Source organism: Miscanthus floridulus, chromosome 3, assembly GCF_019320115.1.
Source record: "Miscanthus floridulus cultivar M001 chromosome 3, ASM1932011v1, whole genome shotgun sequence".
Lineage (NCBI taxonomy): Eukaryota > Viridiplantae > Streptophyta > Magnoliopsida > Poales > Poaceae > Miscanthus > Miscanthus floridulus.
In genome coordinates, this window is record NC_089582.1 from 29,195,639 (window position 1) to 29,220,040 (window position 24,402).

General features: G+C 43.2%; 1 protein-coding gene and 1 pseudogene across 1 annotated transcript; one reads left to right on the forward strand and one right to left on the reverse strand.

Annotated features, from left to right (window-relative positions):
• The first annotated feature begins 1,947 nt into the window (after nucleotides 1-1,947).
• On the forward strand, nucleotides 1,948-15,035 carry LOC136545330 (DNA (cytosine-5)-methyltransferase 1B-like; annotated as a pseudogene).
• A 1,118-nt stretch (nucleotides 15,036-16,153) lies between these two features.
• On the reverse strand, nucleotides 16,154-21,194 carry LOC136545331 (uncharacterized). The gene is made up of 4 exons (XM_066537354.1): nucleotides 21,122-21,194; nucleotides 20,202-20,417; nucleotides 17,025-20,086; nucleotides 16,154-16,694 (listed from the first exon to the last, which is right to left on the reverse strand). Exons 2-4 carry the CDS (start codon nucleotides 20,211-20,213, stop codon nucleotides 16,691-16,693), a joined length of 3,078 nt encoding a protein of 1,025 aa, XP_066393451.1. The 5' UTR covers nucleotides 20,214-20,417; nucleotides 21,122-21,194; the 3' UTR covers nucleotides 16,154-16,690.
• Nucleotides 21,195-24,402: the final 3,208 nt, after the last annotated feature.

Consider the following 24,402-nt stretch of genomic DNA (forward strand, 5'->3'; position numbering starts at 1 on the left):
GCCCATATGTCAGTGAGGGAAAGGGAGAGAGAGGGGAGACGGACGGGGAACAGCGACGCCGTTTCCTTCCGGTCCCACCTGGTGGGGATAGAGAAGGGGGAGAGAGGGGAACGGCGGCGGACGGAGGTGATCGTGCCGACTGCGGAACAGGGGAGGAGGAGCGGGGCTTGCCGGAGTGGCTTACGCCGGCGACATTAGTCCCTAGGAGTGGTGGATGAGGGGTGGACAGGGTCAGCTGGGTCATGCCGCAGCCGGTGGCGGCGGCTCGCCGGAGAGGTGACGGCGACGCGGTGCACTAGACTTGGCCCTAGAGGCCCTAATCTACTCAACTATCTATGTGAACGCGTGCGTGGGTATGTGAGAAGTGCAGTGGGGGTGACGATGCGCCGTGGGGCGGCCTCGCCGGTGATGGGCGACGGCCATGGTGGCTCGTGGAGCAGGGCTCACGCGGGTAGCGCTACACAGAGACCTATACTACCTAGCAACTACAACAAAAGAAAGAGGGGAAGCTTAGAGACTCTCCGGTCACTCCAATCGGCCAGAGACGAAGCGGAGAAGAAGGAAGGAGAGGGCGATGCTCATGGCGCCGGCGAACTCCAGAAAGGGAAGAAGTGGAAAAAGAGGGGAAAGAGGAGGGGAAAGGGGAAGAGGAGGGGGGAGATGGGGTGTTCCCGCCCTCGGCGGAGTTGGTGGTGGAGAGGGCGTGGCGAGAGCGTCGCCGGCCGGGCCTATTTATAGGCCGGCTAGGCCGGTGTCCCGGCGGCGAGATATTTCTCGCGGACGTGCTTATCCACCACTCGCCCACGGAGTTGACGGGTGGGGCCCGTCCGTCAGCGGGAGGGAGAGGGAGAGCGAGGGGGAGGCGAGCTAGGCTGGGCGCTGCTCGGCCGGCTCGCGCGGGAGGAGGAGGGGAGAAGGGAAGGGAGGGAGTGGGCTGTTGCGGGCCGAAAAGGAGGGAGGGGGAGGAAATGAGCCCAAGTGGCTTTTCCTATTTTCTATTTCCTTTTCTATTTCCTATCTCCATATGCATATGTTTAAATGATTTCAAATTCAAATTTGAATGCATGGATGTGTAAAAGGGTGCCACCATAAGTTCAATAAGCCAAGCAAACATTCACACACAAAGTTGCACACATAAAATTTTATGTTCTTGTGTTATTTTATTTGTAAAAATTGTTTAGGTTGGCTATATATATTATTTCCTACGCAATTTTTAAAAAGTTAATTTTTTTCATGATTTTTAAAACTAGGTCAAATTGTTAGGGTGTTACAGTCAAATAGATAGTTTGACTTAGACCAAATCTAGAATTATACTCACTCCGTCAACAAAAGGATGCGATTTTCGTTTTTCGAGGAGTCAAACAATTTAATGTTTGATCAAAGTCATATACAAAGATAACATTTATGATATAAAATAAATATCATTAAATTAATTATTAAATATATTTCCATAGTAAATCTAGATGGTGATATAACTTTTAATACTATTTACTATAAATTTGGTTAAAGTTAAGCTAGTTTGACTTACATATGTCTCGTAATTTCATTCGTTTATGGATGTAGGGAGTACCTATTTTTGGTATAGAGGTACTCACTCATTTTGATGGGTGATCTGGTTGATTTTTATCCACAAACGCATGGCTATAATTTTTTCAGGAAAAAAATTAAGGAAAATATGCAAGGAGACTGGTCCAAGTGACGAGAAAAAAAAAGAAATCTAGCTTGTAGATTTGAATTTCGAAACAAAGATAAATCTGGAGCAATTAATAAGGAATCAAATCCTACCCTCCAAATCAAATGGACCGTCTGCAGGCTGCAGGAGCCGCAGAAGAAGTGGTCAGTGGAGAACTGAAACAAAGCCGCGGATTAGGGTCATTCCATTTCCAAAAATACCACCCATCGCCTCGGCAGTTTTGGCAGGCAAGAACGGCAAGGGGCTGGCCTGCTTGTTGGCGTGGCGACCTGGTGGGTGGCGCGGCCAGCGCGCCCGTGGGAACGGGGGAAATTTTGGGTTTTCGGGGCCGCCGCGCTTGTCTCCCGCCAAAAGCCTCCGCCTCTCCACGTGCTCCCCGCCTCGCCGCCGCGCGCCGCAGCAGCCACAGCCGAGACCGAAACCCCGAAACCGGTGGTGACGGCCTGAACGGCGCGCGCTACAAAACACGCCTCGTCCCAGCGCTCCCCCGGTTCGACTCCCCTTTCCGCCCGCCCGCCCGCCCGCCCGCCCGTCCGTTTGTCGCCTTGCTCCGCCCCCCGCGCACGCGCCTCCCGTGCCGCCCGCCCTCGGAGCCGCCGGCGAGGGCGACGCCGCGTCGGTAAGTCCTCCCCCGCCCGCGTCCTCCGTTAGTTTCCTGCGTTGTTGGCCGGGGCTGTCGGCGGAGGTTGGGGGTTTGTGGAGGGGATCCGCACGGTGAGCCGCGCGGCCGCCGCAGCCGTCGCTCGAGTTCTTGGTCCGGGTAGGGGTTCCTCCATTACGGAGGATTAGCTTCCGGATTTCCCCTTTGGTGGTGGTGCTGCTGCTCGAGTCATGTGGCGATTTGGGCGCGGATTCGATTTCGAGGGGAATCACCTTCTAGAGTTCCGTCGGAGTGTACTCAGCTTCGGTTTTGGATGACTTTTGTGCTTTGGTGGTTCAATCTGTAAGGGATTTATGCAGGATCTGGTGCTAGATTAGCGAGGCGAATCCTCTGCTTTCCCCATCCTGTTAACTGTTAAGTGAGGAATTACGATTCCGTCGATTAGTGCGTCTGTTGATGTGGGAGTCATGTGCGTCCCCTTTTGGACCATCTTTACTCCATTTTTTCTTCTTTACATCTCACATCGTGGGTTTTGGACTTCTTGTGCGAGCTCTAGAGGTTAGGTTTGTATTCGGGGCGCAGGAGCCGTGGATTCAGGGCCATTCCGTTGTGCGTGTAAGTTTGTGAAGTTCACAGCTCCAAGTATTCCTGGTAGTATGTAGGGGTTTAGGAGATTGCTCCATTTTTTTTTTCTCTCTACATCGTGGGTTTTGGACTTCTGGTGCGAGCTCTGGAGTTTAGGTTTGTATTCGGGGTGCAGGAGCCGCGGATTCAGGGCCATTCTGCTGTGCCTAAGTTTGTGAAGTTCACCGCTCCCAGTATTCCTGGTAGTATGTAGGGGTTTAGGAGATTGTTTGGAGAGATCTTTTGGGTTGGTTGGGTGGAAGTTCAGGGTCAGTGAATGCTTGCTTTACTGTGCCTGTAACTCTGCAGATTTGGGGGTACCCTCATGTTCGTAAGTCTTAAATCTGTGGAGCCCAGGGCTGCAGTGGCTGCTATCTGTAATTCTTTATACTTAAAAGTCCTTTTCACTTTGTATGACCAGCATGTTCGCTGGTTGGTTTCTGGGCTGATAAGCCCGGCTGTTGCTGGTTTGTTGTGAGAGAAAAACACTGTATCATGGCTGATAAGCCCTGGCTGGGAACAGGCTGGTGGTATATTCCTCGTAGATGTTTAGGGAGAGATATTTTGGAGTGGTTGAGTGGAGGTTTGCGCTGCATTGGTTAACCTTTTGCCCATCCTGTCTTCCTCAGTAATAGTGCAGGCTGCTTTTGCCTTATTTGTCATCTCCTAGTGTCCAGCTAAGTAGATATTTACCCCTAGTGTACTGCTTTTGATATTGTAATGTTACTGCAATGCAGGAGCAGCAGATCTTTGCGTGGGATTCGTGTTCTTCCCCATTAGTCGCTTGCCGCACCATTATCCCAGCACTAATTGCCTTCAGCTGGTGATTTTCTTCTTCATTTTACTTGGTATTTGCACGTTGCACTCTGCCTTCTCAAGCTGCTCAGCTGTTTCAGTGATTTTTGTTGTGCTGTTTAGATGTGTTGGATGTGGGTTTGCCACCAATGACTCGTGAACTGTCTGTGAGTGTGCTTTTATTTACCAATGTTCACAATGGAATTCTCTGGCTTTTACATGTCACTTTAGAGGTTGTAACGTGACATGAACGCCGCTCTATACTGGGAAGACACTGGGTACTGGGTTTGTGATGTGGGGTGTTTGATACTTGAAAAAAAAAATGAATGTATTCAGGTGAGGGCCGAGCTGGGCTAGCTGGGTGCTTCTTTTTCCCCCCAATTATTTTATCTAATTTAAACGGTTCCATCTTTTTCTAAAGCGGAAGTGCAGTGATTTATTTGAGCTCTTATCTCCTACTCCCCCTGTTCCAAATTATGTTCTGACTTTTCTAGATACATTGTTTTTGCTATGCACCTATATATAGGCTATGTCTAGATACATAATAAAAGCTATGTATCTAGAAAAGCCAAAACAACTTATTATTTGTAATGGAGGGAGTAGTAGGTATCCAGAGAGCTGTAGCAGGGCCAGTATTGCTATATAAGACAGATAATGTAGTGCCATTGTATCACGTTTTGTTGTAATTTTCCAGTTCTTGTCATTAGATTGATTTTTATTCTGCTTTCTCTAAATCATTTGCCTTGGGCGTGAAATCTACCAAATGGGGCCAAATTAATTATATGCTACTTCCATGATTGTATGATTTCTATCTTGGCACTAAACCTATCATTTATGTGGTTAATACTATAATGTTGCTCTCTATTCTTCTTCTGTTTTTATAGATAATGGCTGTTAGGAAGTAATTATTCTTGTGCTTCTACACGATTTAGAGTGCAGAGAAGTTGAGGATGACTCATGTATCTGTTTCTTGTGCAAGTTTTTCTGTTAATGTTGACTGCATACCTCTGCTTTATGTGTTGCTAATGACTTGACAACAATCTGTTCTATGACCTGATATAGTTCCACCTGAAGCAGTAGGTGTACTTAGTTCTATTCAGAACATATGTTATAGCAACCTAGTGTAGCTTGGTTTTACAAAAGGAAATATTCTGCTATTTATTGCTGTGACCTTGTAGCTTAAACTTTTTATAGACTTTTATTTGTACAATATGCTGCTTGTTTGCAGCTTGCATTGCATCAGATATCTGTTGCATGCCACTCTAAACACAAATGGACACTTTTTTGATGATATGCTGAAAATAGAACTTCAACTTAGACTATGCCTGGCTGAACCATTTGACTATATTTTTGAGTGAGTAGCATAGAAGTATGCCCCCTTATCTTTTTGCTTTTCATAATTTGTATTGCTTATTTCGTCATTTCACATATTTCTTATTATCTGAGCTGCAGGTGGATTCCCTGCATTTATTTGATAATTCTTGACATGGCTGACTAACATTAAATTTACAGGGGGACATGGTGAAAACTCCGAGATCTCCTTTTACCACAGGTCTTGTTCTTAATTACCTAGTTTATTTGTTTTTGGATTACTTCAAGTTTTGGTGGCTTTAGTTCTCTCAATATTTTGAGGAATACAGTGTAATGTGTACTATTTTATTCCCAGTTGATTACACCTCTACTTCCATAAAAGTTAAAAAATCTGCCCTTCATTGCAAAAGCAAGTATATGTTATACCTTTTGCGCCAAAGTTTGTAAAATCATTACAATCTAGTGGTTTTGCACATGTTGTGTTATTAGCTTGATATAGAAAGTGCTTTGTTGACTTTCTTTATCTTTTGCTTGTGCATAGTCGTGGCAGTGGAAATGGCACAGGTTGGTGATGTGGTCGTCTCACATGAATTTCCCTACGCTGCTTGCCTTGTCTTAATCGATTAGATCTAGCAATTATGGCCATTCTAGGTGCAGCAGGAGGCAATGCCAAGCTTCAAAGTGTGATTGTGGTGGTGGCAATGGTGAGGCTGGCCATCATTGGTGGTGATGGAGCAACAAGTACTAGCCACTTTGTAGAAAACTCATGTGGTCACTAGCATGGCCATTTGACTTAATCATTAACTAGATAATACACTGGTGAATGAACCAATGTAACACTTAAGTGGAAGTTTATCACTGCATCTGCAGAGTATTGTGATGCAAATACATGTATGCTTCTTGCAACAACCACAAGGTAAACCACTTTTTTAGGGCGTATGGAACTTCTCTAAGAAATCTTTCTCAAAACTAATCTTTTATGCGATGTCTTGTATGGCAAGAAAGAATTGACAACAATATAGCATATACTATGTGGTGTCTATTATGGAAGGGAAAAAACTGTTGCAATGGTATAAAATATGGGTCACATAGATTTTTGAGATCCAAGCGTTAGTTTTTATGCCAAATCCTGCCACTGCACCTACAACCTCTAATGTGGAAATAATTATATTTCAAAACATAAAGTGGATAGAGGAAGTAACAGTCGCTACACCATACATAGTGTTTTATTTATTAATAAATACTCAATATGTGTCCATCCATATTAAAGTATCATACTACTCACCTATAAAAATCATTTAGATTAATCAAATACAATTTTATTTTTACAGGAATTCTATACATTGGTGTAAATTAGACTATTCAACTTCAATTGCTGAGTAATTTAACTCTGAAAAGAGATTTAGCTCCAATTTAACAAATTCTTCTCACTAGAATCAAGCTTTGATATTACCAAAGCTTTCATTTTTTTATTTGGAGTTCCAAAATTATTTGAATTATGTTCTATTTAGATTCTAGCATTATAGGTCTATCTAATGTTTATAAACTGAATGTAGTATGATGGCAATATAAATGTTTCTTTGTTTTACTCAGAGCACTGCTCACTTTTTTTTTGGTCAAGATGCTTCCTATTTATATGATACAATATATTTTTAGCGTGGAAAATTTTATTTTGTGTTATGAAAAATAATTAAGTTATATACCAGTAGAACACTACATTACTTTTTAATACCATCAAAGTTGTTTTTTTACCTAGTTTACAATGTCTGTCTGTTAGAACTGTTTTCTTATTCGTATTTTATATTAGTATAAAATTATAAGCTCCAGAGGCACCAATTGAAGAAAAGCTTGCCCAACATCGGTTGAGGTGGTTTGGCCATGTCCAAAGGAGACCTCCAGAGGCACCAGTGCATTGTGGAGTCCTAAGCCAAGCTAATAATATGAGGAGAGGTAGAGGAAGACCGAAATTGACATGGGGGGAGGCAATAAAAAGAGATTTGAAAGCTTGGGATATACCTAGAGATCTATGTTTGAATAGGAGTACTTGGAAAGCAGCTATTGAAGTGCCTGAACCGTGACTTGGGGGTCTTGGTGGGTTTCAACACTAGCCTACCCCAACTTGCTTTGGACTGAAAGGCTATGTTGTTGTTGTTGATAAAATTATAAGCTCCCTCGATTGCTATGTCTTTAACCACGCAGCCTAGCAGCACATACACTTTCCTTTTGCACTTGAGTTCAATCCCCTGCTGTGTTTATGGATCTTTGGCATCATTGATGGCATTAAACTTTGAGTCAGGCACTTACTGATCTCCACCTGGAACCATGGCATTTCTTCTTCCCAATGGTTTCTATATTCTTCATCCCATTTTCCTTCCTTTCCGTTCATCATTGCTTTCTCAAATCTTCCCTAAATCCAACCAAATTTCTTAAAACAAAAACATGTACCTGTGCATTTTTGATCTCCACACACAGACACTTGAAAACAAGCTCTACGAGCATCTTCTTCCCTATCAGACTGGGTGATGCATGGCACAACCTTATTGAACCATGCCTCCTCTGTCCTGTTCTCCAACCATGCTGCGGACCTGTCATTTGTCATATACTCATCAAAATTCATATAAAGAAACCCCATCGGATCAATGCCAATTCCATGCTAGTTAAAAGATAACTATGTGGAGTTGATGCTTCTTCCCACAATGTAGTTTTCATGTTAGAGCACCCAGGCGTGGCGCTCCCCTCCCGGGTTCGAGCCATGGTGGTGCACCCACCTCCCTGGTTGGTAACGGTGTAGATGATTCTGTGGCCGCCAATGAAGCAAGTGTACATGAGGTTCTTGCCTGCTTTCCGGGGTTCGGTTGGTCCCTAGCTTAAGACTAAGTCAATGGGACGTCTCTCTCCTTGATCAAGTTAGTTGGAGATGGAGTCATCCCAGTCTCCTACAGTCTGACCCAAATGTCTTTCCTGAGCTGTGACAACCAGTGTTACCAAGACATCTGTGTACCATTTATTTTGGCTGAGTCAGAAACCTTGTTGGTTTCCAAGTGGTATTTGCTGTGCCTCCCCCCCCCCCCCCCCCCCCCCCCCCAACAAACACAGAAAAAGTCATATTGGACGCTCAAACCCATCTCGGATGCCAATACCTGCACTAGCACCAGGGAAAATTCCATGCGACGGTGTCGCATAGAACCTCTGTGCGACATCATCTGCTTATTCGACGCAGGTCCCACCTGCAGGCAATTATGCAGTGATCGAGCCGAGCAAATAGCTTCCGTCCCCACGTGCAGGTCACACAATTAGGTGGTGTCGCACGGAGTTTCTATGCGACACCGTCGCATAGAAACTTTTTCCACTAGCACCTGTGTCCCATGTGACACTGGTGACAACTTGCTGCTAAAGTACTTGGCATTTGTGTGCCTGTTTATCCACCCGTAACGGTAGTGTCAGTTGAGGCAGAATCTTCCTTTATAGGCAAAGTGTATGAATTGATAATGCCATTTTCCTTTACAAATTTCACATGAACTATTGGGGTTGATATTGCAACTATGATAACAGAGGTGTGTTGAGCGTTCAGTAAGATTCAAGCCATGGTTGGGAACCTATTTCTTTTCTCCAAGGGTAGATTGGTAGATTAATTACATATGCTCTATGGTATTCCAGTGGCTTATATTGTTTTTTCTTTCTATTTTTGGGATTAGGCTGAATATTAACTGTCTACCTTTTAGAACATGGTCTCCTGATGTAATGTTGTGGCTCATGTAGTTTTATATTTAGTAAAGGAAGCACTATTTACAGGCTACAGCTCCATTTTTTACCACTAATTATATTTTGGAAGAAATAAAGGCGTTTATAAATTATCTTTTGGCTTAAATATTGTCTTTGTTGCTGCACTTCACAGGCCTATATTTTTCTAGTCACTGATTGCGAGCATTAATAACGGTTTGATGTTTGGTCAGTATTTATTCTGTTCCTTAAATCTAGTCAGTCACCCAAACCTTCCCTTTTTTTTTTGTTGAATTTGTGTTTTGTCTGCATCTCTGGCCTGAGTGTTTTTCTTTTCTTCGTGTTCACTGTTCAGTACTGTTATTTTAACTTTTATTCCCCCATCCCCCATATAGCTGATTGATATGCTGACCAATTATTTTTCAGGAACAAGAAGATGCAGAGCAAAGCCACAGAAGAAGGACGAGGAATCCACAGAAAACAGCAAACTGGAGAATGGATCTCAGGATGCAACAGAAGAGGTGCATCATGAGGTCGAAAAAGGTGATGGACATGTTACCCGCAAGAGACCAAGGAGAGCAGCAGCCTGTTCTGATTTCAAAGAGAAATCCATACGCTTATCTGAAAAAAAATCTGTTGTCATGGTCAAGAAGAATCGGATGGAGGAAGAAGAAATAGATGCTGTCAATCTGACAAAACTTGGACCAGAAGATCCACCGCCTTGCCGGAAGTTGATTGATTTCATCTTGCATGATGCAGAAGGGAACCCACAACCCTTTGAAATGTCAGAAATTGATGACTTCTTCATAACAGCTCTTATCATGCCCATGGATGATGATCTAGAAAAAGAGCGTGAAAGAGGAGTACGCTGTGAAGGATTTGGGCGAATTGAGGACTGGAATATTTCTGGTTATGATGAAGGTACTCCTGTAGTCTGGGTGTCAACTGATGTTGCTGATTATGAATGTGTGAAACCAGCAACCAATTACAAATCTTATTTTGACCACTTCTATGAGAAGGCTCAGGTGTGTGTTGAAGTTTTCAAAAAGCTTGCAAAATCAGTTGGTGGGAATCCTAACCAGGGTCTGGATGAATTGCTTGCTAGTGTTGTTCGGTCAATTAATGCCATGAAAGGATATAGTGGAACTATGAGCAAAGATTTGGTGATCTCCATTGGAGAATTTGTATACAATCAACTTGTTGGTTTGGATGAGACATCAAGCAATGATGATGAGAAGTTTGCTACCCTGGCAGTTCTTCTTTCTCTAAGAGACCAGTGCAGATCTAGGGTGGAACTGACCAAGCTGCCCTCTAACATCTCAAACACGAGTCTGAAAATTAAGGACAAAGAGTGTGAAGAGACAGCAGAAGATGATGATGATGATGATGCAAAATTAGCTAGATTACTTCAACAAGAAGAAGAATGGAAAATGATGAAGAAACAGAGGGGTAGGCGTGGAACACCATCCCAGAAAAATGTCTACATAAAAATAAGTGAAGCTGAGATTGCCAATGACTATCCCCTTCCTGCATACTATAAGCCATTTAGCCAAGAAATGGATGAATACATATTTGATAGCGATGACAGCATGTTTTCTGATGATGTGCCAGTGAGGATACTCAATAACTGGACTCTGTACAATGCAGATTCCAGGCTTATATCTTTGGAGTTGATCCCTATGAAATCAGGAGCAGAAAATGATGTGGTTGTCTTTGGATCTGGTTTCATGAGAGATGATGATGGCAGTTGCTGTTCTACAGCTGAGTCTGCGAAATCGTCGTCTTCCTCCAGCAAAGTTGACCAACAGGATGCAGGAGTCCCTATTTATTTGAGCCCAATCAAAGAATGGCTTATAGAGTTTGGTGGATCAATGATTTGTATAACCATTCGGACTGATGTGGCCTGGTAAGTACCCTCAGCTACTTTCTTTCAGCACACTGCTTCATTATGCAGTCATTAACTCTGTTAGCAGTTGTAGCACTGAATCCTCTTATACCATTTGAACATCACTTTTAGTTCTTTTCACTTTACTCCATTACAACTTACATTTAGAGTGTGATTGCAGGTACAAGCTACGCCAACCAACAAAACAATATGCTCCATGGTGTGAGCCTGTACTGAAAACAGCAAGGCTTGCTGTTAGCATCATCACCCTGTTAAAAGAGCAGAGTCGTGCCTCAAAGCTTTCTTTTGCTGATGTCATAAAAAAAGTAGCTGAATTTGACAAAGGGAACCCTGCATTTATATCTTCTAACATCGCACTTGTTGAGAGGTATATTGTGGTGCATGGACAGATAATACTGCAGCAGTTTGCAGATTTTCCAGATGAGACTATCCGTCGGAGTGCATTTGTCAGTGGTCTTTTATTGAAGATGGAACAGAGGAGGCATACAAAGTTAGTTATGAAGAAAAAAACTCAAGTAATGAGGGGAGAGAATCTGAATCCAAGTGCAGCAATGGGTTCAGCATCGAGGAGAAAAGTGATGCGTGCAACAACAACCAGGTTGATTAACAGAATCTGGAGTGATTACTATGCACATCATTTCCCTGAAGATTCTAAGGAGGAAGATGGAAATGAAACAAAAGAAATTGATGATGAACAAGAAGAAAATGAAGATGAGGATGCTGAAGATGAAGGGCAGATTGAAGAGGAGAAGATCTCAAAGACTCCACCATCAACGCGGTCCCGGAAGTTGTTATCACAAACTTGTAAGGAAATTAGATGGGAAGGTGAAACATCTGGGAAAACATTGTCTGGAGAAACTCTATACAAATGTGCTTATGTTAGAGAGCTCAGAATACCTGTTGGTGGAACAGTGGTGCTTGAAGATGATTCAGGAGACACAGTCATGTGTTTTGTTGAGTACATGTTTCAGAAAAGTGGTGGTGCAAAAATGGTCCACGGGAGGATTCTGCAAAAAGGTTCACATACAATTCTTGACAATGCTGCAAATGAGAGGGAGGTTTTCTTGACTAATGATTGTTTAGAATTCAAATTAGATGACATCAAGGAACTGGTAACTGTTGATATCCAATCGAGACCTTGGGGTCACAAGTATAGAAAAGAGAATTCTGAAGCTGATAAAGTTGAGCAGGCCAAAGCAGAAGAGAGAAAGAAAAAGGGCCTGCCCATGGTATATTTCTGCAAAAGCTTATACTGGCCCGAGAAGGGTGCCTTCTTTGCCCTCCCCCGTGATAAAATGGGTCTTGGTAGTGGTGTATGTAGCTCTTGTGATCAGATAGAGCCAGATTCTGATGAATTGAAAGTACTCTCAAAGACCAGCTTTGTCTACAGAAAGGTTACATATAATGTCAATGACTTTTTATACATAAGACTTGATTTTTTCTCTGAAGATGAGGATCGTGCAACCTTCAAGGCTGGCCGCAATGTGGGCCTAAAGCCCTATGCAGTTTGTCAAATATTGTCCATCCCTGAAGGAGCTGGATCTAAAAAACTCATTCCAGCATCAGCAAATATCAGTGCAAGAAGATTTTACAGACCAGATGACATTTCGTCAGCCAAAGCCTATACATCTGACATCAGAGAGGTCTTCTTTTTCTATCTAATATGTTTGATATGTTTGATTTATCTTATTACTTTATTTTCTCAAACATGTGTGAGCAAATCCTAGAGTCCTGAGAATGGTCATTCTTGTATTCTTTCTTGTTAACTTTTGTTTGTTCGATTTAGGTCTACTATAGTGAAGATGTAATTGATGTGCCTGTGGATATGATAGAGGGAAAATGTGAGGTTAGAAAGAAGAATGATCTTGCAAGTTCAGACGTTCCAGTGATGTTTGAACATGTATTTTTCTGTGAACTTATATATGACCGTGCCAGTGGAGCTCTCAAGCAGGTTAGCTGTACTGTACTGAAGTTGCTGTTCTGATTCATTGAGTGATAGTTTTGATAGTTCCCTGAATGTGTGTTCTGTGTCTGGAGCAGTTGCCTCCAAATGTTAGGTTTATGTCTATGGTGCAAAAGGCAACAAATGCTTTGAAAAAGAACAAAGGAAAGCAGATCTGTGAGACTGATCAAATAGATTCAGGTAAATGGTTGGATGTGCCAAAAGAGAACCGTCTAGCTACTCTTGACATTTTTGCTGGCTGTGGAGGTTTATCAGAAGGGCTGCAGCAAGCTGGTATGTGTTGTTAACACTAATGCTGTTTACCATGAACATGATGACCATCAGAAAATATTTTCCTCATTGTTCAATGCTGTAGGTGTATCTTTTACTAAATGGGCAATTGAATATGAAGAGCCTGCTGGTGAAGCATTTAGCAAAAATCATCCAGAGGCTGTGGTCTTTGTAGATAACTGCAATGTGATTCTAAAGTAAATGTAAATTGTTTGATGCCATTATTATGCTTTTGTTGCAGAACAGAACCAATATTTTTGGTAATGCAGGGCAATTATGGATAACTGTGGGGATACTGATGATTGCATTTCAACTTCTGAAGCTGCTGAACAAGCAGCAAAACTTCCTGAAGTGAACATTAATAACCTTCCAGTCCCTGGTGAAGTAGAATTCATAAATGGTGGTCCTCCGTGTCAGGTTTGTTATTATCTATAGTTCTACATATACATATAGGGCAGAAAATCATCAGTCACCTGTTCAGTTTCGTAAATCAAATGCTTGAGTTGTTTATTCTTTTCTTATCAGGGATTCTCTGGGATGAATAGATTCAACCAAAGCCCATGGAGTAAAGTTCAGTGTGAGATGATTCTAGCATTCCTCTCATTCGCAGAGTATTTCTGTCCCAGATTCTTTCTTTTAGAAAATGTTCGGAACTTTGTTTCCTTCAACAAGGGGCAGACCTTCCGTTTAGCAGTTGCATCTCTTCTGGAGATGGGATACCAGGTATTTCTTCTGTTCATTCATTATCTGCTAAGACCTGTAGCTTACACTTTTTTTTTGTAGTGGTTTAAATCTGTATACTCAGAAATTGTTTGCCATTTGGTTAGGTCCGGTTTGGAATTCTAGAAGCAGGGGCTTTTGGTGTTGCTCAGTCCAGGAAAAGGGCATTTATTTGGGCTGCTGCACCTGGAGAGATGCTTCCTGATTGGCCAGAGCCGATGCATGTGTTTGCTAGCCCTGAGCTGAAGATAACACTGCCTGATGGCCAATACTATGCAGCTGCCAGAAGCACTGCTGGTGGAGCGCCTTTCCGAGCTATTACTGTTAGAGATACAATTGGGGATCTACCTAAAGTGGAAAATGGTGCCAGCAAACTCACACTTGAGGTAACTGCTGCTCTGAACCATCTATTTTCATTTTTCTCTATGAGCATGCTATGAGCTACTGGTTATCTTGTGCAGTATGGAGGTGAGCCTGTGTCTTGGTTCCAGAAGAAGATAAGAGGGAATATGATGGTACTGAATGATCACATATCCAAGGAGATGAATGAGCTGAACCTCATAAGGTGCCAACACATTCCGAAACGACCAGGTTGTGACTGGCATGACCTACCAGACGAGAAGGTAATGTTCTGAAATCAGTTGTTATTTTCATTCTGTCCATGGAGCACTGACCCATGCTATGCTTTACAGGTGAAGCTGTCAAATGGGCAGATGGCTGACCTGATACCTTGGTGCCTGCCCAACACAGCCAAGAGGCACAATCAGTGGAAAGGGCTGTACGGGAGGCTGGACTGGGAAGGCAACTTCCCCACATCTGTCACAGACCCCCAGCCAATGGGCAAGGTCGGCATGTGCTTCCACCCTGACCAGGACAGGATCATCACGGTCCGGGAATGCGCTCGGTCCCAGGTAAGCTGTTCTACATCCATTTCCTTCCACAAAGAAATGATAACGACACTCAGGATTACCTGTCTAACATGATCCAATCTTTGCCGTGCAGGGCTTTCCTGACAGCTACGAGTTTGCGGGCAACATCGAGAACAAGCACCGGCAGATTGGCAATGCTGTGCCCCCGCCTCTTGCCTATGCGCTCGGGAGGAAACTGAGGGAACAAACGTCAGGAAGCTGGCGTGGGTGTGCCTGCACCATGAGAGAAGCTTCTCTTCCATGGCTCATGAAGCCAAACGCTGAGGTCGCCTTTAGAAACAGCGTAGGGCAGAGTAGCCTGTCATGTCATGTCTGAACTGCAGTAACTATGCTTGTTAATCATGGTTTATCAGTCTTATGGACCCCCTGAGTGTATATGCTAGAGAAGTGTTGATTGCTGATTGGTACCCTGTTTCAGGGTAGTGGTTATATTAAAAACATTTTGAGAAAATCTAGTGTATTGTGGATGCCTGCGCTCATGCAACTATATACAAGCACCATGGTTTTCATATCTCTGCTATAATGGTGTGGACTTTCAAGTGCAAGCTATTGCATTTGTTTCTCATTCCTCAATGTTAAGGAGTGCAGGCGAAACCACGTCTGTAATGGTGATCACTGACTCATTGGTTGAGATGGGTGCAAAACAGTATATGCGTTGTGGTTATTTTTATCCCATTTATTTTTTTTTGAAACATTGTCCCATTTATTTTGCAAGACTGCGGCACTTCCAAACAGCTAATTGCCTAATTGCAGTCTTTTGAGCTCCTGGGTCTTTTCCTGAAAATGGCACAAACAAAACTCTTATCAGAGAAAAAGACTTCATGACTGTACGAATGACCGAATGAGTGAGACCCTTGTTTTGAAGGTGAAAACCTAACCGCATTCATGCCCCTACAAGCTAACGAGGTGAAATGAGCGTTCAAATGAGAAAGAAGAAGAATGGTCTATCTCAAGAAAAAGTGAGGAAAGAAAGAGGGCATATATATGAGCGTAAAACAAAAACCCACTGAATAGAAGAAGTGGATAGCAAATGAAATTTAAAAGAGACCCAGATTATATACCTTCAGTGAGTGCCATCATGAACTACTGAAATCTTGAAACCTGGGCGTTTTTTTGCTTTGAAAATCACACTGCATTCTGCCCTTTTTGTACAATTTTGTTGGTTCCTTTTGTATTTCTCACCTGACCTAGGTGTTGCACCTATGATCTATGGTACATGTTGTACCTCAAAATGTCACGTAAAATTATGTATCTTATACAAGTGTTATTAGTAGCATAACAAATATATAGATCTCCATCAGGTATTCATATAGAACAACTTGCTGATTAATGGCGCCAGTTTTCCTTCGGTGGTCTAGAAATTCCTTGACTAATTGACATTCACATATGAGACGGAATAAATAGACATCAGAGGAAGATTGGCTTATGGAGCCACATATATTTTATGAGCATAAAATTTGTGTCATCGTAGAACACAAAGAGCACATGTGATGGTAGTATTGGACTACATACAAGAGGCATCACATGTCTCCCAGGTAAGGACCAGTAGTAATGGACCCGCATACATGGTTCCATATGTAGTACTGGATGTTGAAATCACACATACAGCTATCAGGCATTTATTTATTTGTTCACAAGCATAAGTAGAGCAACAATAACATTGATTACTCTACACCACACACAACTGAAAGGTCAACACGTACGCCACACAGCAGTGCAGCACACACCAAACCAAAGTCCACAAACACACCAGACAAGAGCACAGCAATTGGCAGTAGCACGCATGAGGGCATGTCTCATGCTGCTGTTGCACAAGCTGAAGGGAATTCAGCTGTTGGACTGAATGCTCACTGGCTCTTATTTTATTTCACTACTGCCCAAACAGAGCACATAGGCAACAGTGATGGATGGATGGCTGGATCCCTCGAGGAAACCTGACCAAACAAACCAAAGCAAAGCAAACTGATGCAAACAAGACAGACCACAGGACGCAAGCAAAAGCATATGCATCCATGTTGTCATTTTTGCATGCGCGCACACACACGAACCGATCAAGTGGATGCAGAGAAGCAGAACTGTGAGCAGGAGATTGAAGGCGAGACACCAGCTAGCAGGCCAGCCAGTTACTGTAATCCAACAAAGAGCCGGCCGTGTTACCTCACCTGCAGGAGTTGGAGAGGAGAGCATCAGAGAAAACAATAATATCCATCAATTCAGGTGAGCAAATCAACAATGTGAAGTGTCTGGCATGGCAATCGCCCTTGGTGCACATATATAAAAGGAATGCATAATGCATCACTAACCACTAAGCCATTGGTCAGCATCATAAATAATACTACTGTAGTTGTCTTGTACTATGATAAGCATATGTAAAAACGTTGGAGTTAGATGGCTGAGATGGAGGGAAGGGAGTTCAATTGGTTGCTAAATAGACTTGGAAGACAGAATTCTAATATACTTCAACTGCATGATGGAAAAGAGTGAGGGACTACCTGAGCACACTGCTCCTGAGCATGGTCTTCTTGTAATACCGTGGGTGGATGGGTCTGTAGTTGTCCGCTTGCGAGCGGTCGTCCCACTCCAGCCTGTCCCACCATTCCTTCTCGCAGTCGCACTCCACTACCTTGTTGCTGCGGCCAATGTCAGGAAGGCGCCTGAGGCTCCAACAGCCCCTGATCTTGAGTGTCTCAAGATTCGGTGCAGACATTCTAACCCCACAAATGTGCTGTAGTGAAGGGAGCTCATGCAGGTGGATACTCTTCAACTTGGGGAAGTCTTTGGGATTTGGCTTGCCTCTTACGAAAGGAAATATCTCCCTGAGATCACCGCACCATGCAATCTCAAGGGTCTCCAGGAGGCGCAAGCTGTCCTCATCCCCGGCATACCACCCCATGGTCAAAGGGTGTACGTGTATAAGCCTGGGGCAGAAGTCCAGGTGCAGCAAAGTCAGGTGCGGAAATCTACGGTATGCATTTGATGTTGAGATATAGCGTGACTTTAGGAGTTGGGATGCCCAGAATATTCTCAGCTGATAAGTAATGACAAGGCGAATATCATCAAAGACAAAGTCCAATTTGGGGCACCTCTCGATTCTGCACCACTCTAGGTCTGGCCATTCTGAACCATCATATTTATTTGAAGTGATGCTAGTGATGGACAGGCTATCGTGCACATGCAGGATCTTAGCAGAGTCAGTTACAAACTCTGGGACAGTAATAGTACTAGTCTCTTCACCACCTGGAGGTAATTTTGTCTTTATCTGGTCTTGTATGTGCATGTAGCACCTCTTTTCTGGAAGATCAGGAACATCCGGGCAAGGCCACATCCACATGATTCCCAGAGTATCATCACCGCCTTCACTAGCTTGTTGTAGGCGGTCCACGGAGATATCTGTGTATACTGCAGGCACAGGCTGACGCTGCAAGTTTACCACCAATTGCTGCTCACGACTGCCTGCGCTCTTGAATATTCCTTCATCTTTGCTACCACCACCAACAACGGTAGGATGAGGAGGAGAGGAAATCTCCACATATGCCTTGCGGGGATAAGAGTAGACAGGCTCCAGGGACCCAAGGAGCCTTGCGTCCCGTACAGAAATGTGCCAATCAAATTCACTGCTCGGCCGACTGCCATGTGGTGCAGCTGCAGGTGCTACTGATGTTCCTGTAGTAGCAGTACTAGTTCCCCTCTTGGGGTTTTCTTCTTTCGATTGGGCGGTGGGTGCTGACTGCGTGGTGTCAATGCACAGCTTACCCAAGCCTTCTTGTTTCATTCGCTCTTTCGGTGGCCACAGGATTGCACAAAGCTTCTCGCAGTCAAGTAGATAGAGCTCATCAAGGCGCCGGATGTATGTTGTACTGAGATCTAGTGTTTTCACTGCTGTGCCTGAGATGTCTAGGGTGTGGAGCCTCCGCATCACTCCTCCCAAGAGTAGATTGTTCAGTTTAGTACATCCGCGGAAGGAGATTTGTTGTACCACATCACGTCCGTCAACAATGACGACAGTCTCAAGGCAACTAACATTGCTGCTTACCCCTGGGCCAAATAAGCTCATGGGATTGGATAAGTTTCCTGAAAAGTCAAGATGCTCCATCTTGTTCATCTCCGAGAACAGATCATTTTCCGAGCAACTGCATCTGACATCGTCAGACTTTTTTACTCGGAGCTTGCGGATGTTAGGCAATCGTCCCTGTAGCTGGCCCATGTCCCATCCCTTGGCTCCGATCACATTTAGCTCCCTGAGCTGGGTCATGAGAGCCAACATCTGCGCAGACAATATCTGATCACAGTCTGTGTAGCGCACGTCGAGCACCCACAAGCTCTGAAAGCACCGGCGGATGTCGTCCTCCTTTCCCGCTCGATCTGTGCTTGTCTTGGTGCCTTGGCAATGGTCAAGCCACAGAAACCTGAGGCTTTGGCAGCAGAGGAATGGAGGTGCCTGAAAATCAAAGGTGCAGCCTGAGAGCTTGAGAACACTAAGCTTGTCAGCATAGTGTTGGAACATGCCTCCATTTGGAATAGCTCGGTCCGAGATCCGAGTAAACCCACAAGTCGGTGAACTCCAGAATGGCTTGCTCTTGACAAGCGTTGCTATGTGAGGGGAAAGCAAATATTGAGGGGAAAGCAAATATTGATGGTAGTCCGCATCCAGTGGCATCTCAAACTGCAGAGCATCAGCAGCTCGCCACAACCCATCATCTATCTGTCCCTGTTGTAGCTGCTGATGTATGACGCCATCACATACCCAGTAGTTGGTGATGTGGGTGTCCAAATCATAGTCAATCCACTGTCTGCTTATGCAACACAGCTCCCACATGTACAGGAAGCACTCGACCACTTGTTCGGGCTGATCGATAATGCCGGCAGACCCAGTTTTGACCTTGCATGCCGCAACTACTTCCGCAGCCTCTTGGAGTACAAGGTAGGGCCAGATCTCCTCTCGCATTTTATGGGAAGGGTATGCCGAGATAAAAGAGTCAGTTGTTCCCGAGGTCTTCATGGCCATGTCAACTTTCGTCCGAGGTTTGAGCCGGAATCTCCCTTGGAATGTCCACAGCACCTTGCTGGTCGAGTACCCGGACAGAGGGAAGCCACACAGACTGGCTAGATCAATCTCCTCGCTGCTTCCATTGTGGAAAACCACCAAGAATCTGCGGTTCTGTATGCGTTGATACATCTCCCTGACAAGCTGTAGCTCAGCCCGGGAGCCCTGGGCCACCCCGCGGAAATCATCCTCCTCGTCCTGCCTGTCGAACAACTCCATCACTTGATCGGGGAGCCTCAGCTGCTCAGCGACCAACCTCTGAAGCGCTCTCCTGCTCTCCCACATCGAGCAGTCAATGTGGATGACCTGATCAAACTCCAGTTCGGCCAGAGCTCTCTTCCCATCTGCTGAAGTTGTGGAGAGGCGTTGGGCGATGGCTCGGAGGACGGCGGACGCCCCCAGCCCGTCCCAGCCGTCGAAGTAGAAGACATTGTCGGTAATATAAGCCTTTTCCTTCAGCACTCCGAAAATTCGTTCAGCGGCCTCGTCTATCGTGTTGGCCCAAATATCCTGCATACATATGCACAAATGCGTCAGGCCATCGGGTTACAAGGTGCTCATCACTTGAAATTCAGAAGGAACAAAAATACAAAGAGAGAGATCTTGCTAATTCTGGGTGGTTTACCTGAGTACGCATGATGGATAGGATTGAAGTAACCGGCCGCGCCAGTCAGTTCGGCTTAGCTTTGGTGGATTACTATATCTTCAACAATTAATAATGCTTCAACCTCCACTTCAGTTTGGAAGGGAATGGTCCATGCACACCGATTCCAACGACCAGACCGATCCCGTTTCGGTTATATATGGAATCTAACCCATCGCGATCATTCCATCCGCTGACCTGATCAACACACAAGCATGAAACTACTCACTCAATCCCGAAATATAAGAGATCTTCAGTTTTTCTGTATCAAATTATCTTAAGTTTCTTTGACCAAGTTTGCATAGTAAAATCTTAGCTTCTATTACATAAAAAAGGTAAGTTATGAAAATACATTTCATAATAATGTGCCTAAGGAAGCTTAATTATTTGATGTCATATTCTTATTTTTTATAGAATTTTGTGAAATTTTTGACAATTTGAGTTAGACCAACTAAAAATACAACATATTTCAGGACGGAAGGGGAATTTAAGAACATATAAATTATCCATGTATATGTAGGGTCTCATGCATCGTCAATTTTATGCCACAAACGTGTGATGTATCCACTTCTCCAAATTAGTTGGTTTCCATGATTGGCAAAAGCTACATGCAGCATAGCAGCAGAGACGATCGATGAACTTGAACTTGCGCCGGAAGGGATCTAGTAATTAAATTGCATACCTCGTTTATATTTAATTGGCATGCAGTAGCAGGGCATATATAATTTTTTTTTCTCGAATACGCAGCAGAAATTAGTTTTTTTCCTCGAATATAGCAGGAGATATGTAGAAAGCTAAACGGATCAAACTAAAGATTGCATGTAATTTCCAATTAGTTGTTTTTCCCATGATTATGAGCATGTTATTACATACATTGTAGATCCAATAATTAAATTACATACCTCGGTTATGTTGAATTTGCATGCAGCTGCAGGAGATAGAAGCCAAACAGATGGAACCGACGATTGAGCGAGTGTTGTGCTTGTGTGCGTGTGTGAGGACGGGTCTGAGGGAGAGTCTAGAGAGAAGCAAATGTTCATCAGAGATGATTCTTTGCTTATTGGGTGAGAAAAGTAGCTGGTGGTGGTAGTCCACAGAAACTTTGCTTTTTAGTCAAATGTTCGGATAAACTTTTCTTTTGTGTGTCTGTATGCTCATCAGAGATGATTCTTTGCTTATTGGGTGAGAAAAAGAAAACAAAAGACGATTCTTTGCTTGGAACCAGCTAACGGGCCGCTGCAGAATTTTCAAAAGATAAAGATTAATAAAGGCATGCTAGTAATAAGTAGCAAGGCTCCTCTGTTCCTCGTTATATATCTGCCTGATCTGGTCCTACAGTATCCTTATTGAGTGTCCTTTTGTTTTGATGCCTTGTGAGGGACTCAAAGTGAACAAAGTTAGGGAATCCAATGTACTCCCTCCATCCAAAAAACTTGATATTCTAGAATTCAAAAAAATGTGTCAGGAAACTTGATGTTTTGGCTTTTGGATAATAGATTAGGTTCATATCAACTTGAGATTGTGATCTACATGTTTCGGTATATTCCTTTCAATAAAGTTTTTTTTCACCTTCAACAAATAGGGATATATGAGTAATTTCTGTTGATTACTAATCTACCCTAAAAATCCTAAAACATTAATTTTTTTGGACGAAGGGAGTACTAGCTAGATGTAGAATCTGAGCTGCTGCTATCGACCGGTGTTTTCTTTAACACTGGTCTATTATTAATTAAAGAATGTTTGGAAGGCTCCATGCTAAATCTCACAAAATAAATCAAATAAAAAATAATTTTTAGAAAACTACCATATTAGTATTTGGCCAACAAAATAAGATCCCATACTAATCTCAAGGTCTAGAAACTACCAGTTTGATCAAAGAAAGTAAAATAAAAATCTCCATTATACTACTTCTTGGCAAAGACTGGGCCTGTTCCGGCTGATTGTTGTGAGAGGAAAATAATGTTCTGGCAGAACGTGAACAGTGATTTCGTGAGGTGGCTGGCCAGCCAGCCAGCCGGCAACCAGCCAGCCGAACACTGCCCAAATGGACCACTATAGCTTCAGCTCCTAATTCATTTGGTTATTTATTAGTTTGCGCCCATCTCTTCCGGTTCGACTTCATATATGTCTGCATGGAAAGTAAATTAACCCTTTTCAGTCTGTGATGTATATACTTTATACGGTGCATGCATGCATAATAAGTCATATCTATATTCTATATATTAGTGTGGAATTTCTACAATGGGGGATAACTGCCCCCATAGAGGGTGACGGCTACCCATGCCTTAGATCGGTGACAAGTGGTGTGATGAACGGGTGGATTGGAAGTGCTATTTTCGGCAAATGGAGTAAAGGGCTAAGACATGTTTGGCCTTTTTTGAACAATGGACCACATGCTGCTGGTAGAAGTTTGTGAATGGGATGGAGCGGTGCGTCGTGTGGCTCTCCACGTGCAGTGAGCAGCCGGGACCGCTTGTCAGTGACTCAGAGGAAACACAGATGAAGGCCTTGTTTAGATTGCAAAGTTTTTTCACTCTCTCCGTCACATCAAATCTTTGGACACATGCATGGAGTATTAAATGTAGATAAAAAAATAACTAATTACACAGTTTGATTGTAAATTACGAGACGAATCTTTTGAGCCTAGTCATGATTAGACAATAATTGTCAAATACAAACAAAAATGCTACAGTGTCAAATACTGATTCCTAACCCTAATCTAAACCAGGCCGAAATAGAGCGAGCATCGTGGTCTCCAAATTTTCCAGTAAAGCGGGTTCAGGGGATGGAGTTGTGGGGTCCACTGCTTGGAGAAGGGTGTTTGCTTTTTCAAAATTGCTGACGTGTAAATGTTGGCACTCACGTTGTATGAGCAGGCACTAAAATGATGACGGGACACACCTCCACAAAGCTGCGTGAGAGCTCTAAAGAAGTTGAGGTGCAGTGGACAGAGGATTTTACAGGTCACATGCTGCTGGATGCAGTGCAGTGCAGTGCGCCATTCACGTGCTGCATGCACGGAGTTTAAAATTTGTGGATAATCAAGCTTTAAATCCAAATACCTAATTAACTATGGCCTGGTTTAGATTGCAAATTTTTACAATCTGGACACTGTAGCACGTTTCGTTTGTATTTGACAAACTTTATCCGATCATGGACTAACTAGGCTCAAAAGATTCGTCTCGTGATTTACAACCAAACTGTGCAATTAGTTATTTTTTTTACCTACATTTAATGCTCCATGCATACGTCCAAAAATTGATGTGATGGAGAGAGAGTGAAAAAACTTAGAATTTTGGGGTAATCTAAACAAGGCCTATATATCCGATTTCTAACTTTTTTACCATAATAATTTATGTGATTTTATCTAAGGCAATTATAATATTTTTTGAGGTAAAAAGGTAACTATAATATTTAATTCATACACACGTTTAGGCATGTCGTTAGTATAGTATAAAATTTACGGCTCTAGTTTTTTGACAGATACAAATGTCTTTGACTGATACATTTTGAAATTGAATCCCTGCCAAAAGCTACTAGGTCCTATCCTAGCCACCACCGTTGTTGCCCTGTTCGCTTGACTTATAAGCTAAATTTTTTTAGCCAACAAATAATATTTTTCTCTTATAATAAATTAGTCAACAGTACTTTCAGTCATTGTTTATCAGCCAAACCACGTCACGCTGAAATGCACAGGCTTTTGTCAGTTCATGTACAGATGAATGTGGGCGAGTGCTCGAAAACTTCGCATGCAGCTTCAATTACAAAACTTTGAATGACTATAGTCTCTAAACGCTGCATTACTTTTATGATCTGTTTGCAATATAATATTTATTGTAATTAAATCTATAAAACAAGACCCCACTTGGCTATGTTTTAACAAAAAATCAATTTTCTGACATATATGGGCCCACGTGGAAATGTTTACGGATCTAAAGTAATTTGGCATGGCTAGCAGCGTTTTGCTTCTATGATTTTTATTACCAGTGAGCGAGATAGGCAAGGTCAGGGCCTCCTGTCTGCCCGTGGCTGCCCGTACCGGGAATGCAGCGGTACAGTTTGTGGACCGCAGTACAGCAGCCCACGCCGCTTCAGTTAGCTTTCTTGAAAAGCCCCAGGCTGAAAAATACTATTTGTTGATTTATTATGAGAAAAAAATACTATACCATAGTTGATAAGTCAG